The sequence below is a fragment of the Dasypus novemcinctus genome, chromosome 6 (genome assembly GCF_030445035.2).
Source record: "Dasypus novemcinctus isolate mDasNov1 chromosome 6, mDasNov1.1.hap2, whole genome shotgun sequence".
NCBI classification, from domain to species: Eukaryota; Metazoa; Chordata; class Mammalia; order Cingulata; family Dasypodidae; genus Dasypus; species Dasypus novemcinctus.
The window spans coordinates 99,503,892-99,521,966 of NC_080678.1; the positions used below are offsets into that span (position 1 = coordinate 99,503,892).

General features: G+C 39.7%; 1 protein-coding gene across 1 annotated transcript in view; it reads right to left on the reverse strand.

Annotated features, from left to right (window-relative positions):
• The window catches only part of LOC139439087 (contactin-associated protein-like 3B), a 122,171-nt gene that overhangs the window by 23,801 nt on the left and 80,295 nt on the right, over nucleotides 1–18,075 (reverse strand). Inside the window, 1 exon segment of the mRNA XM_071215561.1 lies at nucleotides 10,618–10,907. Within this exon segment, the coding sequence (XP_071071662.1) occupies nucleotides 10,618–10,907 (290 nt within the window).

The following is an 18,075-nucleotide window of genomic DNA, read 5'->3' on the forward strand; positions in this document are numbered from 1 at the left end:
CATGCAGGCACATGCAAACATCAGCTTGATGGCACATGCACATCAGCATGCAGGCATTCACACATATAAGCATGCATGCATGCACACATGGCACACAGACACAAAGGCTTGCAGGCACATGCACATGGGCACACATCAGCATGTAGGCACATGCGCACAGCACACAGGTATGTGCACACATCAGCATGCACTGTAAGCACTCATACCCTGCAATGCCAAAACAGCCTTCTGTTAATTTTATGTTACGAAACCTTGGCTTTTGTACTTCAATTTCTTCACCAAATAAAATGATGCTTCCTTTATCTCAATTCTGAGAACATCATTTTCCCCCCTAATTGTGGATAAAAGTTATTGGATAACTTTTTTAAATTTAGAAAATTGTCCAATTATTTAAGTATTTTTCAGCTTAGACCTGAGGTTTTGTGATCATATTTTAAGTTAGACTCTAAAAAACTCAACTAAGAAATTTTGTTAAATATAGAGTTTAACCATTGAACTTATGCTTTTTTTAAATATACTCCCTGTGGGCCTGTGCTAATAATAGTTCAAAACTGTCAAGGAATTGGGAATAAGAATCATGCATCTTAACTCTTTCTCAATCCATACTGGTTTTCCATCTGGAAGCTTCTTTGATAATAGCAAGTTTAGTTTCCCTTTTTTGTTTTAAGAATTACATAACTGATGCTTTCTCTTCCCAATAATCTATATAAATATGACAAATAAAAATAAATATACATCTTCCAAGCCATTATGTGGCACATTAAAATGATGGATACTAGCCACATGGGAACTGTGAAGTTTCAAATTAAAATTTATGTCAACAAATCTGATCAGATTCTGAAGACTTTCAATTATCATTTTCTTATTTTAAAGGTAATACACATATTTCAGATGGTCAAATATGTACAGAAGGGTGGGTTTGCCCCTATAGATAACATGAAATTCATTAAGATTGAGAGGCTATTATATTAATAAAAGCTTCTGAGTAATGGTTACATACTAAAAATAGTAACAGCTCTACTAATCACCCTTTCTCATAAAATATATTCTTTAACACTTCCAGAATAAAATAAATTCAGAGCTTTGACAGAATTGGTGATAGCAGTCACAGAGAATGTGCCTTCAAAGAAGAGCATGCCCTGTGGTTAGCAAACTCCGAGTATGATAATCATAAAAAAGCTACACCGAGACACTTCATAGTCAAACAGTTGAAAGAGAAAGAAAGAATGAAAATCTTCAAAGAAACAAGAGAACATGACTAATTAATTCAGGGAAGCTTTGGTAGAATTAATGACTTACTTTATCTGAAACAATGGAGACCAGAAATCAGTGGAAAGTGTCAAAAAAAAAAGTTTCTTTATCTAGGAAATCTGTCCTTTAAAAATGGGATTGTGTGAAGAAGCTCCAGGAATCAGTCTCTCCACCCAAACAAACTATTGAGCTGGCAGGAACTGTGTGAAATCAACTATTTTGGAACTCTGGACTCTAGTGCAGCACTGTAGATTCTAGGGAAAAGCCAGAGGAAGATGCTGGTAAACTGTGATAAATATCAGTACATTTCACCCTCCATGCAGTAGCCACCATCCCATAACCCCCAGCTACATGGCGGTCAGCAGTGGGGCATGCAGCCAGGGCTCCTGGTAAAGCTTACAGGTGCATGAGTGGGCTATAGGGACCAGGACTTCATAGTCTGGGGATGTGCCATCTAATTGCTGATCACAGCATTTGATTAGCTCCTTCAGATCATTGGTGGGGTCAGCTCTCGGGGTAGCAATTGTTTCAACCCCCTCTGGCAAAGCAGTAGAAGATTCTTAAAGAAGCAGTACCTTTTGTTTTTCTCTTTCCTCTTTCCATTTCTTGATTAAAGGGAAAAATAGTCTGGAAAAGTCACAAATTGATGGCTCCAGACTTCAATTAAAAAAAAAAAACAAAACAGAAAAATCAAAACCTAGCCATCTCAGAGGTGTGACAGAACTAGATTTACAGAGGTAGAGTATAACATAACACTCGTATTTTCCAGCAGTCCCAGAATTAGAAAAACCACAAAAAAACAGGAAAGTATGACTCATTCATAGGGACAAATAAAAGACCTTGCCAGAAACCATCCCTGAGGAAGCTCATCCATTGGAACAATTAATCAATGACTTGAAATTAACTGTCTTAAACATGTTAATGAGCTAAAGAAATAATTAAAGGAGATTAGGAAAATGTTGCCTGAACAATATGGAAAGATAGATTATAAACAAGGGAACAAACAAATTTTGGAGCTGCAAAGTGTATAAATGAAATGAATTAGATGGATTCAACAGCAGATTTGCAGGCAGAAGAAAGGATCAGTGACCTTGAAGAAAAGACAATTGAAATTATCCAGTGTGAGGAAGAAAAGGAAAATATAATGAATAAAAATGAATAGAGCCTGAGGTAGCTGTGGGATAGCATAAAGTATACCAATATATGCATCATTGGAGACCCAGAAGGACAAGAGAGATAGGGGCAGAAAAAAGTATTTGAAGAAATAATAGCCAAAAACTTCTCAATTCTGATGAAAGACATACACATTCAGGAACTTAACAAACTCTAAGCAGGATAGACTCTTAGAGATCTTCACCAAGAATGATTATAGTGAAATTGTCAAAATAAAAAAGACAAAGAGAGGACTTGAAAGCAGCGAGAAGTGACTTGTCACATACCAGATTCCGTAATAAGATTAAAAGTGGATCTCTCATCAGAAACCATGGAGACCAGAAGACAGTGGGATGGCATATTTAAAGTCCTTAAAGCAAAAATTGTCAACAGGAATAAAACTAGCAAAATTATCCTTCAAAAAGTAAAATGAAATTAAGATATTTACAGATAAACAAAAGCTGAATGAGATCATTACCAGAAATACTAAAGCGAGTCCTTCAACTGAAATGGAAGGACACTATGGGTAACTTGAATCCATGAAAGAAATAAAGAATTTTTAGTAAAGGTAACTACATAGGTATGTATAAAATCCTGTATTATTTTACTTTTGGTTTGTAACTGCACCCTTCCCCCTATAATGGAACAGGAAAATATTTTAAAAACATTTAAAACATATGGGTGTGACAGTTTGATATTATTTATGAATTTCAAAAAGAGATATTATGTTTGTAAACTGGTCTATTCCTCTGGGATACCCTTTGATTGATTTAAATACGAGGCTTACATTTACTTGATTAAATCAAGATTAGGGCTTTAATTTAACCATGTCATTAGGGTGTGCCAGGTTGAGTACCCCCTTGGTGAGCTATATAAATGGATGTTTAATCAAGAACACAGAAGGAGAAACACAGAAGAACACAGAGGAAGAAAGATAGCTCCATGGACATGGCAGAATTCCCAGGAAGAGAGGTGAACCATTTGCCTGATAGTTTACAGCTGACCTTGTGGAGAGAACAGAACAGCTGAGTCCTGAAAGAAATGAGCCCCAGGAAGAGATATGAGCCTTATGCCAGCTGACAGCTGAGATCAGAAGAAGCTGGACCCACAGAGTCTTAAGAGGGAAGAGGAAGGCTGAATCTCACAGACATTGTCAGCCATCTTGCTTCAACACATGCCAACAGTTTGGTAAGGAAGTAACCTTGAGTTGGACTCTTTAAGGCCTTGTAACTTTAAGCTTTTACCCCAAACAATAAAAGCCAAAAAATTTCTGGTACTTTGCATCAGCACCCCTTTTGATAAGTAATACAATGGGCATATAATGATGTAATCTGAGACAATAACGAAGGAAAGGGAGAGGGATGGAGATTTATGGGAGTAGAGAGTTTGTGTATTACTGAAACTACTTTGGTGCTAGTCATGCTAGGTTGTGTTTAGTTTAAGACATTAATGGTAATTACCAAGGTAACCACTAAGAAAATATCTCAAAAATAGAGAGAAAATGAAAAAAGGGAATCAAAAGGATACAATACAAAAAGAAAGCAAATACAGAAAGGACAGTAATGCAGAAATTGAAGAACAGAAAACATACATAAAATACAGAAAACAAATAGCTAAATGGTGGACATAAATTCTGTCTTCTTGGTCATCAATGGATTAAACTCCCCCATTAAAAGGCAGATATTTGCAGTTTGGATAAAAAACATGATCCAGGGAAACGGACTTTGGCCCAGTGGTTAGGGCGTCCATCTACCATATGGGAGGCCCGCGGTTCAAACCCCGGGCCTCCTTGACCCATGTGGAGCTGGCCATGCGCAGCGCTGATGCGTGCAAGGAGTGCCGAGCCACGCAAGGGTGTCCCCCGCGTGGGGGAGCCCCACGCGCAAGGAGTGCACCTGTCCCCTGCTCCCACCCTGCCTTTCGCTTCCTTATATTTTGCCCGCCTGTTCCTCGTAACCTCTCTGTATTATGGCCCTTCTCAGCAGCAGTTTGTGCTGCTGCTTCCCTCCGCCCCTCCTCCCAGCCACTGTTATCTTCCCCCTCCCAGCCGATCCCTGTTCTCCCCGCCTCATTTCAACTGCCCTCATCCCGGATCCGCCCCGGCACAACCTCGGAAACAACCCCCCTCTGCCATCAATGGCCCACGTCATAAACCGCAGGTCCGCCCTTGCCTCTGCAGCCAATCCTCGGCTGCCCCGCGACATGCCCCTCCCACAACCTCCCCGCCTCCATGACACTATAAAACCTCATGTACTTCCCGAATAAAGTCAGACCTGCGCATAGACCTCGTCTCCGTGGTTCTTCTTCCATCGAACCACGCGTCCCCCAAGCCTTGAGCCGCCCGCTGCCGCCCCGGTCCGGCCGTGGCGTAGGCCCGATCCCCGGCAGCGACTCGCCTGCAGCAACCTGCCTGCAGCGCCGCAGCGGCGGCCACATGCACCCATGAGGAAAGCTGCCCAGCGTGAAAAGAAAGAGCAGCCTGCCCAGGAATGGCGCCGCCCACACTTCCCCTGCGGCTGACGACAACAGAAGCAGACAAAGAAACAAGACACAGCAAATAGACACCAAGAACAGACAACCAGGGGAGGGGGGGAAATTAAACAAATAAATAAATCTTTAAAAAAAACAAAAAAAAAAACATGATCCATCTATGTGCTATTAGACATTCAGTGTAGGTAGAAGGTCATAAAGAGGTAAAAGTGAAAGGGTGAAAAAAGATATTCCATGCAAGCAGCAATCCAAAGAGAGATGAGTGGCTATATTATTGTCACTCAAAAAGATTACAAGAGACAAAGAAGATATTACATAATGATAAAAGGTTCAATCTAGCAAGAATATGTACCAATTATAGACATATATGCATGTCACAACAAAACCCCAAAATATATGACAAAAAATGACAGACTTGAAGGAAGAAATAGTTTTGCAAAAATAGTTGTAGAGTTTAATACACGTTTTTCAATAATTGACAGATCAGAAAAATAGAAAAACAATAAGGAAGTGGAGTATATGAATGCACTATTAACCAGTTGGACCTAATGGACATCTATAGAACACTCTACCCAAGAGCAGCACAAGACAATTCTTCTCAAGTGCAAGTGGAGCATATTCCAGGATATATTTCATGTTAGGCCACAAATCAAATCTTAATAAATTTAAAAATATTGAAATAATACAAATATCTTCTAAGACAACAATAGAATAAATTTAGACTCAATAATAGGAGAAAAAAATGAAAAATGCACAAATTTTTGGAAATTAAAATTTATTGAATAACCAATGGGTCAAAGAAGAAATCACAGGGGAAATTAGGGAATATCTTCAGATAAATGAAAACAAAAACACAACATACCAAAACTTATAGCTTACAGTGAATGCAGTGCTCCCCAGAAAAAGAATACCTATAAATGTCTAACTTAATAAAGAATAAAGATCATAAATTGATAACATGACTTCACCCCTAAAGAAACTAGAACAAGAACAGTAATCTAAGGCCAGAGGTAATAAAAGGAAGGATATAGTAAAGTTTAGAGGAGAGACGAATGAAATAGAGAGTAGAAAACAATAGAGAGAATCAACAAAATCAAAATTTGGTTTCTCTAAAAGATGAATAAGGCAACTAAACTTTAGCCAGACTGATAAAGAAAGAGAGAGAGAAGGCGAAATTAACTAAAATTAAGAATGAAAGTGGGGACATTATAGCCAAACTTACCCAAATAAAAAAAGATTATAAGAGGTGTTTATAACAATTATATGCCAATAGATAAGAAAACCTGAATGAAACAGACAAATTCTTTGAAACATGAACATTACAAGAAGAAATAGAAAAGTTCAACAGACCTATACAAAGTAAAGAAATTGAAGGAAAAGTCCAGGACCAGAATTCACTGCAGATTCACTACCAAATATCTTAAAAGACTTAAAAACAATCCTTCCCAAAATCTTTCTAAAAATAGAAGAGGAGGAATTTATTTCTAATTCATTCTGTGATGTTAGCTTTACCTTGATATCAAAGCCAAATAAAGACAGCACAAGAAAAGAAAATTACAGACCAATATCCCTCATGCATACAGAGGCAAAAATCCTCAAAAAAATACTGGCATTCCAAATCCAAGAGTATATCAAAAGAGTTATATGCTATGACCAAGTGAGATTTATCACAGAATGCAAGGGTGGTTCAACATAAGAAAATCAATGTACTATACCACATTAATAGAATGAAGGAACAAAAAACACATGATTATGTCAATTGACACAGAAAAAGCATTTGACAAAATTCAGCATCCTTTCAGGATAAAAACACACAGAAAACTAGGAATAAAAGGAAACTTTCTCAGCATGAAAAACCTACATCAAGTATTATACCCAATGATGAAGACTGAAAGTTTTTGCCCCCAAATCAGAACCAACACAAGGTGCCTTCTGTTACCACTATTATTCAATATTGTACTGTAAATTCTAGCCAGCAATCAGGTAAAAAAAAATAATAATAAAAGGCATTCAGATTGGAAAGAAATAAGTGAAATTATCCCTATTCTCAGATGATATGATCCTCTATTTAGAAAACTCCAAAGAATCCACAAGAAAGCTACTACTAAGTTTTACTAAACAAATTCAGCAAATTGGCAGGATACAAGGTAAACACACAAAAGCCAGTTGGATTTCTATGCACCAGTTATGAACAATCTGAAAAGGAAATCAAGAAAACAATTCCATTATAATAGTTTCTAAAAGAATAAAACAACCTAGAATAAATTTAATCAAGAGGTAAGGAACTTGTACACTGAAAACTACAAAGCAGTGCTGAAAGAACTTAAAGAAAATGGACTCTGGTTAACCAAAAAAAAAAAAAAAAGAGAATATTATTTCATGAACTGTAATAAATATATAATACTAGTACAGGATGTCACTAATCACATGGTTTTGGGGAAAATACACCAAATATAAGATATTGGCTATAGTTAGTAAGGGTTTGACTTGTTTCATAGTTTGTAACAAGTGTTTCACAACAATGCAAGGTATTGGTGGTGGCGTAATGTATGGGAACTTTGTATGATGTTATGCATGTTTGTTTTGGAAGTTCACAACTTTTAATATACACTTCATGTTTATGGATGGTCATGTATGAATGATAAACTTCAATTAAAAAGTTAAACAATAACAACAACAAAAAAGTACTTACTAGCCAAAGAATACTGAACTCTATTATTTACAGTCCCACAGACTAATTGGCATTATGTAAACTCATTTAAAGTTTCATTTTAATATGCTAGTTTTAAGTTACCAGGGAAAAGTAAGTGTCAATATTTAAAGGCTGAAGATTGAAAGTGACATCTGTAAGATACCAGGGGTGAGTGTTGAGTAAGTCAACCTTTGACAACTCCTTTTATGTCTCATTCATCATTATCTTATGCTGTCAGAGGCATTATAAGTCATTAATTAAACATTAGCCACATCCATGATAATTCATAAATGGATCAAACTGTTAAAATATTCAATGTGTGTATTATAAGACTTTAACCAGCAAGTCTGTAGTTATGCACTCAAATTAATGCAGTTATTGAAGAAATAATCTTGTCATAAAAACGAAGACCTAAATCAATGGAAAGACATCCCATGTTCATGAATTGGAAGACAATATTATTAAGATGTCAATACTGTGTAAAGCAATATGTAAATTCAATGCAATTCCTATAAAAATTCCAGTAGTCTTTTTTTGTAGAAAATGGAAAAGCTGATCCTCAAATGCATAAGGGATTACCAGGCAAACTTGAAGAACAAAATTGGAAGACGCATATATCCTGACTCAAAACTTACTACAAAAGTATAGTAATTGAAATATTGTGTTACTTAAGGATGGACACAGGGACCAATGGAATAGAATGAAGAATCCAGGGGTAAATCCACATATCTATGGCCAACTGGTTTTCAATAAGGTTACCAAGTCTATTCAATGGGGGAAATAACAGTTTCTTCAATGACTGATGCTGGACACCCACAAATCCCCTTCAAAGAATAATCTTGGTCCCTTTCTTCTCACCATATCCCAAAAAAATTGATTCAAAATTGACAAATGACCTAAATATAAAAGATATTATATAAAATTCTTATAAGAAAACATAGGGAAATATACTCAGGACCTTATAGTAGGAAACGGAATTTTAGACTCTACACAAAAAGCACAAGTAGCAAAAGACAAACATAGACAAAATGGACTTCACCAAAATTAAATACTTCTGTGCCTTAAAGGGTATTATCAACAAAGTGAAAAGACAACTTATAGAATGAGAGAAAATGTTTAGAAACCATTTATCTGTTAAGTTTTTGGTATGTAGAACATATAAATAACTCCTACAACTCATCAGTGAACAGACACCAACCCAATTTAAAAATGGGGAAGGATTTGAGTATCTCTAAAGATGTCCAAATGTCCAAAAAGTATATGAAAAGATGCTCAACATTGTTGGACATTAAAGAAATTCATACTAAAGGTACAATGAGATTCTACTTCACAACCCCTAAGATGGCTATTATCTTAAAAATATGAAAATAATAGGTGTTGTTGGTATTGTGGAGAAATAGGAAGCCTCATATATTGTTGGTGGCAATGTAAAATAGAACCAGTGTGGAAAACAGTTTAGCGGTTCCTTAGAAAATTAAAAACAGAATTATCATATGAACCGGAAATTGCATTCCTAGACATATAAATCAAAGGATTGAGGCAGGGACTCAACTTATATTAGTACATCGATGTTTGTGCAGAATTGTTCACAACAGCCAAAAGGTGGAAGCAACGCAAGCATCTATCAGCAGGTGAATGGATAAACAAATGTGGCATATGATTGGAATATTTTTCAGTCGTTAAAAGATGTGAAGTGCTGGTACATGCTACATCATGGGTGAAAGTGTAAGTCATCCTGGTGAGTGGAATAAGCCAGATACAAAAGGACAAATATTCCACGTAAAATATTTAGAATAAAGAAATTCATAGAGACATGAAGCAGAATAGTGGTTCCAGGGGTGAAGGGAGGGAGGAATGGGGAGTTACAGCCTAAGCGTGATGGAAAAAGTCTGGAACTAGTGGTGACAACTACACAGCATTGTCAATGTATTTAATGCCAGAGAACTGTCCACTTAAAATGGTTAAAATGATTTTATGTTGTGTGTATTCCACCATAATTAAACATATTAAGTACAAAAAAGTGAATGATAAGTAAGACTTCCCCAGAAAAGTGAAAATAGCAATAAAGTATTGCTAGCTAGTTTTTCTTAGAAGAAATAATAAAGGAAGTCCTTCAGGCTGAAAGAAATGATGCCAAATGGTAAATGTAATCCCAGGATAAAATAAAGAGAACTGGAAAATACAAATTTATTGGTAAATATTCAAGACTGTGCCAGTTGCTTTTTTTTCCCTTCTCTTAACTAATTTAGATGGCATAAGATTGCGTAACATGTATTTCTTAAATGGTATTGTTGGGTTTATCACATATAAACATGCAATATATATAGCAAGAATAGCCAGAGAAGAGAGAACATGGAGCTCTAATAGTGAAAAAAATGTCTGTACTTTACTGGAGTTATTAATAGGAAGTGGAGTGTGATAAATGTAGATTGATATTACAATATTTAGAGCAACCACCAAGAAAATAATTTTATAAAAGCAGCAAGGGAATTCAATGAAACAAAAGAAGAGAAGAATAAAGAAAGGCTTAGAATACAGAAAAGCAGATTTTAAAAATGGCAGATGCATGATACCGCGGGGATGTAAAACCATTATGCTAAGTGGAAAAAGCCAGGCACAAAAGAAACCCTATGGAATTAGCTCATGTACATGAAACCTTAAAAAGGCCTATTTATAGAGTTAGAAAGCAGGTAGTGGTTGCCTGAGCTGGGAATGGTATAAGGCTTGACTGAAAATCGGTATGATGGTCTTTTGGTGGTTGATGGAATGTTTTAAACTTGCATTGTTGCGATTGGAGCTAAAAATATATTTTTTTAAAAACTAAAAAAAAATTGAATCATGCACTTAAAATGGGCAAATTTTGTGTAGGTTATGCATCAATAAAGCTGCAGTTAAGAAGTAAACCTCTCCACATTTGCAGGCCTTTTGGGCAGCAGCTACGAGTGACATTTTAAAAGATCTTCACCACCTCCGGGAGAGGCGCAATGAAGTTGAGCCCCCGGGGGCCGGCTTACTCCAAGCCCCTCACTCACCTCCAAAATAACAGGAATCGCCCCAGAAGGCGGCCCCCTGGAGCGCTGCGGGAGCGGCCGCGTTGCTGTCCACCACCACGCGCAGGTGGCCGCCCGCCGCCGCGAGGGACACAGAATGCCATCCGTCATTGACCGCTGCGCCTGGGGGTCGAACCACAAGCCCGGTCAGCGGTGTAGACAGCGACGCGAATGCGCGGCGAGTCCCGGCGGGCCGCAGCCCCCCTGCCCTGGGAGCGCGGGACCCTTCCCCGCAGGGCCAGCCTGGGCCGTCCGGAGCCCACGTGACCTCACTTTTGAGGGAAGACACGGGATGCAGTTGTTCTCCAACATTCTGAGATTTAATGAAGGATGCTTTATGTGGTTGTCTTGCTCTTTCATGAACCGGTATTAATAATATATGCTCTTTATCTAGACAGCTTCCCTAATATTTAGAACAATATTAATAAAATATTACTTAGACGAATATTAAGTATAAACTTCTTACAATAAAAAAGAAACTTAATAAAATATAAAATGTAAAAACAATGTTAATAAAACACAAAGCCTATATACAAAATGTACCTGTCAGGAAACGAGCCCTAATACAAAGGGTACTTTTCTGACGAGGGGACTGCGGTCATTTTCATTTCATTTTACATTTGCATTTTGCTGTATTTTCCAAATTTTCTTCAAAGGCCAGGTGCTGTCGCAGTAAGTAGAGCGCAAACCCTGTTATGATTTTGGAATGTGGTGACGCTCCCTCGCGAAGCGGCCGCCACCCCACGAGCGCGCTTGTCCGCGGCTCCGGTAAGAGTGGTGGTGTGGAGTCACCGAGGCAGGGCCCCACGCCTGCGCATGCGCCGGGGTCTGCGCACCCGCGCGGGGGTCTGCGCTGAGCCGGAAGCCACAACGTCCCCGGTGCCGCGGGCCCGCAGGACTCCTGGGGCTCCCTCCTCGCCACGTGCTCGTGTGCAGCGCAAGGGGCGCCGCCTTGGATGGCCGCAGCTCTCTCCTAACGGGCCACTACAGGCAACACGAGGAGGAAGGCGCCCGCCTCCCCGTCTGCTTCCTGGGAGCAGGGAGAGAGGCGGAGCAGACGTCCTGGTGTCCCCGACGCTCAGGTCCCATCTGCTGTGGAAGGAGCTGGGCCCCTGGTGGTACCGGGAACTGAAGCTTCTCCAGACTCCCCTCCCAGCTTGGGGGCGTCGCGGGAGCGCTCGCTCCTGTCCCCAGGGAGCAGCCCCTGGACTCCTCCATCCCGGGCGCCTCTCCGGAAGCTTCGCAGCCCTTGGTCCTTCCCGGGCTTCCTTCTGGCCCCAGCCCGCACTCCCCAGTCCCCCCTCCCTGCTGGCTAAAATGCACTTCCTGCCTCCGCAGGGCTGCAGCCCCCCAAATCCTGGCTTTCCCACAAGTCCCCGTGATGCCCCTGTCTGGTCAGACCTGAGTCCAGTTAAGTCCCTGCAGGGGGCAGCGCTTTTAAAGAAAATTCCAAGGTGGAGGTGAAGGTGCCTGTTTAATTGGACATGGTTAAATCACTCATCTCTTCTATTCCATGATATAGTCAGAAATGCAGAAACTGGAATTGCCTTCCCAAGGCTTATTTTTAATAGCTGCCATTTGTCTTCAAAACAAATGTGGAATTTATAATTAGACCAATGGCAAAATGCCTTATTTTATGTTGCCTTGATTTTTAAAGTTTTTTTTCCTTTTTTTATTATTTTTTTAAGATACATAGATTACACAAAATATTACATTAAAAAAATAAGAGGCTCCCATATACCCCGCTCCCCAACTCCACCTCCCACTCCTCCCACATCAACAACCTCTTTCATCTATGTGGCACATTCACTGCATTTGATGAATACGCTTTGGAGCACTGCTGCACAGCATGGATTATAGTTTACATCGAGGTTAGCTCTTCATAATACAGGAGACAACTGTCAGCCAGCTGCTTTTCTTCTAGGTCTCTTTGGCTGTTGTGTTGCAGGAAGCACAAGGGGGAGGAGATGGAGCATGGTCTGAGGGCTCCTCCCCTCCTTTGTGACACTGCAGCCTCCCTCCCCTCCACTTCCTGTGGTGAAGGAGGAGAGAGTGTGTGTGGACAAGTTCACCTCACATCAACCCTGGGCTCAGGGATGCATCACCTGTTCTATCCATCCATTCATCCATCCATCCAACTTTCTATCATCTATCTATCTACATATCATTTATCATTCATGTCTCATTTACCTATCTTTCAATCTATCTCATCTATCATCTAATCACTCCATCAATATATCTATATCTACCTATCTACCATCCATCTCTAGTTTATCACACACATGTCTATCATCTATATACTATTGCTATCATCTATCATCTATGTGTTATCAATCTATATCTCTCTTTTTTTAAATTATTTATTATTTTTTTAATTACATTAAAAAAAATATGAGGTCCCATTCAACCCCACCGCCCCCGCCCCCCACTCCCCCCACAGCAACACTCTCTCCCCTCATCATGACACATCCATTGCACCTGGTAAGTTCATCTCTGAGCATCACTGCACCCCATAGTCAATGGTCCACATCATAGCCCAGACTCTCTCACGTTCCATCCAGTGGGCCCTGGGGGGATCTACAATGTCCCGTAATTGTCCATGAAGCACTATCCAGGACAACTCCACGTCCCGAAAACGCCTCCACATCTCATCTCTTCCTCCCGTTCCCCACACCCAGCAGCCCCCATGGCTACCGTTTCCACACCAATTCCACATTTTCTCTGTGGACATTGGATTGGTTGTGTCCATTGCACACCTATGTCAAGTGAGGGCTTAGATTCCACATGGGTACTGGATGCACTCCTCCCACTTCCAGTTGTAGACACTCTAGGCTCCATGTTGTGGTGGTTGACCTTCTTCAACTCCATGTTAGCTGAGTGGAGTAAGGCCAATAAATCAAAGTGTAGGAGCTGAAGTCTGTTGAGGCTCTGGGCCTGGGTGTCATATTATCAGTCCAGCAATTCAAATCCCCTACATATATCTTAAACCCAGCACCAACTACAATTCCAATAAAGTAGCATGCAAGTCTTGTGAAAAGAGATCCCCTCTGAGTTCAATTCCATCACGCAGAAACACCAGCTCCAAAGAAGGGCCATCTGTCATGGCAGTGAACTCCTTCTGCCATGACCATAGAACCCGTGGGTCTCTTTATCCCTCAAAAGAACCAAACCTGGGGTTGTATCTACCTTATCTGTCTCTTAGACTCTGTTCAGTTGTGCATAGGGGTATTCCTTTTAACAACCTCCAGACTCTTTTTTAGAGACTCACAGCCTTATAATCTCATTTCTCCTTTCCATTTCCCCCTTACATTAGGTCAAACCGCTTCCCGAAGTCATGTTATTATATGTAGACAGGTATATTCTGCTGTTCCGCATTGAATCTTTAATTCAAGGTCATTTTCTAGTTGCTTCTTCAGCTGGTATGTGGTAGTGATCCCTCGGTGCCAGGGAGGCTCATCCCCGGGTGTCGTGTCCCACACTGGGGGGAATGCATCGCATCTACATGCTGAGTATGGCTGTGAGAGTGGCCACATTTGAGTAACATGAAGGCTGTCAGGAGGAAACCCCCAGGCACAATGCTACTCTAGGCCTTGTTCTTATTGCAGGTGTATAGGCTCAAAGGTGTAGCCATTAGTATCAAGAGCCCACTGTTGGGCCCTCTTTCCTTCCTGGTTCTTGCCTTGCACCTGGAGGATTGCCGCTGCTCTCCCAGGGCCCACAACAGTGACCCCCCCAGCCAGGAGCCCAGTACCCCCCCAGCTGTTGTTTTTAATTGTTTCCACTATGAGTATATATAGACATTACCATATACCCTGGGCATATGCCCTGTATAACTCCCTGTCAACCATATATATCCTGTCAATAACATCCCATATCAGTATTCCTCAGCTGCCATTGTTGAACCACTCTGTGATCCAAAACTTCCCATGAAGTGAATCCCAACATAATGTCAGCTTCAGAAGAGTCTTAGATCACCAAAATTCATATATACAATATACAGTATTTCCCCAGATCCACCATAAAACCTTTTCCCTTCCACAGCAATAATCTTTTAACTTATTCATATATTTCCTGAAACTGATGTACAGATTCCAAAACTATAGTTTTCAAACAAGGTAACATTTGTGCTTACTATGTGGTCCATACTTTAGGTTGTACAGTTTTCTAAATTTTTTAGTTATCCTATGTTTTGTCTTATGGTTTTCATTATTAGTCTGTCGTCCCCTATATGTTTTTGGTGTAATATTAGCTGTTTTATATTCATCCTCGTGTACTCTCACATAACTCCTCTTTTGCCCCCTTATTTACCTTTGTTCCATCCATTCCACATCCATTTTCCCCTCCCCTTAGGGCCCACAACGCCTGCCAATCTAATGCCCTGGGAGCCGTCCTTTCTCACGAGAGATACAGTTCTCTCTATTCGACGGCATTAGTCTTCCCCAGGATCTGGGTCCACCCCACCCAATGGTAGAACCCACCTTGGCAAAATGAGCCTTCAGCTATTCCCTCCGAAGTCCGTCCCGCATCAGACCATACCCCGTGAGCGTCCTAACCAGGTAACCCTCCTACTTATACTTTGATACGTTTTACTCAACATTTAGTTCTCAACGAACTTCTGACACTCTCCCATGTTCGTATGTTGCCCCTCCCTCCCACCTATTTCTTGGACAATATTACCCCTCTTCCCATCCCCAGCCCCCCTCAAACCCAGAAAACCCCACCCGAAGGTAACCCCTTGCCCCCATTTTGTCCCTTCTTTGTGCTCATACTTACCGCCAGCTCATCACAGATTCCACCCCTGCAGACATTAACTCACATCATTCCTCCACCCCCCGATTTCCTGTAAGCCACTTTTCCAGACTCTAGCTCTCTGAGGCAGTTAACTTATTTCATATCATTGAGGTCATATAGTATTTGTCCTTCAATGCCTGGGTTGCTTCACTCAACATAAGATTTTCAAGATTCATCCATGTTATCACGTGCGATTGTAGTGTATTGGTTCTTACAGCTGAGTAGTATTCCATTGTATGTATATACCACATTTTATTGATCCACTCATCTGTTGATGGACATTTGGATTGATTCCAACTTTTGGCGATAGTGAACAATGCTGCTATGAACATTGGTGTACATATATCAGTTTGTGTCCTTGTTTTCAGATCTGATGGGTATATACCCAGCAGTGGTATTGCTGGGTCATATGGCAAATCTATGGATAATTTTTTGAGAAACTGCCAAACTGCCCTCCAGAATGGTTGGATCCTTCTGCATTCCCACCAGCAATGGATGACTGTTCCCCTTTCTTCACATCCTCTCCAGCATTTGTATTCTACTGTTTTTTTCATGGCTGCCAATCTTATGGGAGTAAGATGGTATCTCATTGTAGTTTTGATTTGCATTTCCCTGATAGCTAGAGATTTGGAGCATTTTTTCATGTGATTTTTAGCCATTTGTATTTCTTCTTTGGAGAAGTGTCTGTTTAAATCTTTTTCCCATTTTTTAAATGGGTTGTTTATCTTTTTGTTTTCAAGATATATCTCTCTTATCTATCATCTGTCTTCTAGTTCACAATCTAGTTCAGATTAAGACCCTAAAAATTTATATAGTAGAGTATTGTGGCAGCTAACCCACCATGTAGCTGACCTCTCTGAGGGGAAAATGCCTGTTACAATGTGTTTTAGCAAACGCATATGGTTGGCAAAGGGCCAACGAACATATCTGTCCTATGTATCTTCTGATAATGGTGACAGATTCCATGTCTGGACTTAAAGGCACTTACACCTCCAGGTTATATTTTCAGGTATTCATATAATTAATACCTTTACAATAATAACATTGAATGCTAATGGATTAAACTCTCCAGTCAAGAGACGTGGATTGGCAGAATGGATAAGGAAATAAAGTCATCCCTATGCTGTCTACAAGAAACTCACCTTAGACTCAGGGATGCAAAGAGGTTGCAAGTGAATGGTTGGAAAACAATTTTACTTGCAAGCAATGATCAAAACAGGGTAGGAATAGCTATACTAATAATGGACAAAATAGAATTTAAATGCAAAACCATTGTAAGAGACAAAAAAGATCACTATATATAATAAAAGGGATATTCTATCAATTAGAAAGAACAATCATAAACATTTATGCACCTAACCAGGGCACCTCAAAATACATGAGGCAAACACTGGAAAAACTAAGTGGAGACATAGATGCCTCTACAATTATTGTGGGGACTTTAATATACCATTATCACCATTAGACAGAACATCTCAATGGAGAATCAATAAAGAAACAAAGACTTTTAATAATACATTAAAGGATCTAGACCTATTAGTCACATACAGAACACTATACACCAAAATACTGTGGGATATACTTTCTTCTTGAGTGCCCATGGGTCATTCTCCAAGATAGACCACATGCTAGGCCACAGAGCAACTCTAACAAATTCAGAAAGATTGAAATTATACAAAGTAATTTCTCTGACTAGAGTGGAATGAAGCTGGAATCATTAAGGGCAGAGAACCAGATTAGGCAAAAATATTTGGAAGTTAAACACACTCTTAGACAAACAGTGGATCAAGGAGGAAATTGCAAAAGAAACCAGTGACTACCTTGAAACAAACAGAAAGGACAACACAACATATGAAAACCTATGGGATGCAGCAAAAGCCATGAGAGGGAAATTCATATCCCTTAACTGCCTATATTAAAAAAGAAGAAAGAGCTAAAATCAAAGGCCTAATTGCACACCTGGAGAAATTAGAAAAAGAACAACAAACTAGCCCCAAAACAAGTAGAAAGAAGGAAGTAACAAAGATTAGAACAGAGCTAAATGAAATTGGAAATAAGAAAGCACTAGAAAAAATAAAATCAAAAGCTGGTTCTTTGAGATGATTAATAAAATTGACAAATTCTTAGCTAAGCTAATAAAGAAAAAAAGAATGAAGATGTAAGTATATAAAATAAGAAAGAGGAAGGGTATATCACCACTGACCCCACAGAAATAAAGAGTATCATAAGAGGATACTTTGAAAAATTATATGCCAACAAGAAGGATAATTTAGAGTAAATGGGCAAATTCCTAGAACCACACAAGCAGCTACATAGGTGGAAGAAGAAAATGATAACTCAACAGAAGAATCACAAGTAACAGGATAGAATTAGTCATCAAACACATCCCAGCAAAGAAGAGCCTAGGACCAGACAGCTTCACAGGTGAATTTCACCAAACATTCTGGAAAGAAATAAACCAATCCTGCTTAAACTCTTCCAAAAAAGAGAAGTGGAGGGAACATTGCCTAATTCATTCTATGATGCCATTCACCCTAATAACCTGATATCAAAGCCAAACAAAGATGCCACAAGAAAGGAAAACTATAGAACAATCTTTCTAATCAGCCTAGATACTAAAATCCTCAACAAAATACTTGCTAATCATAT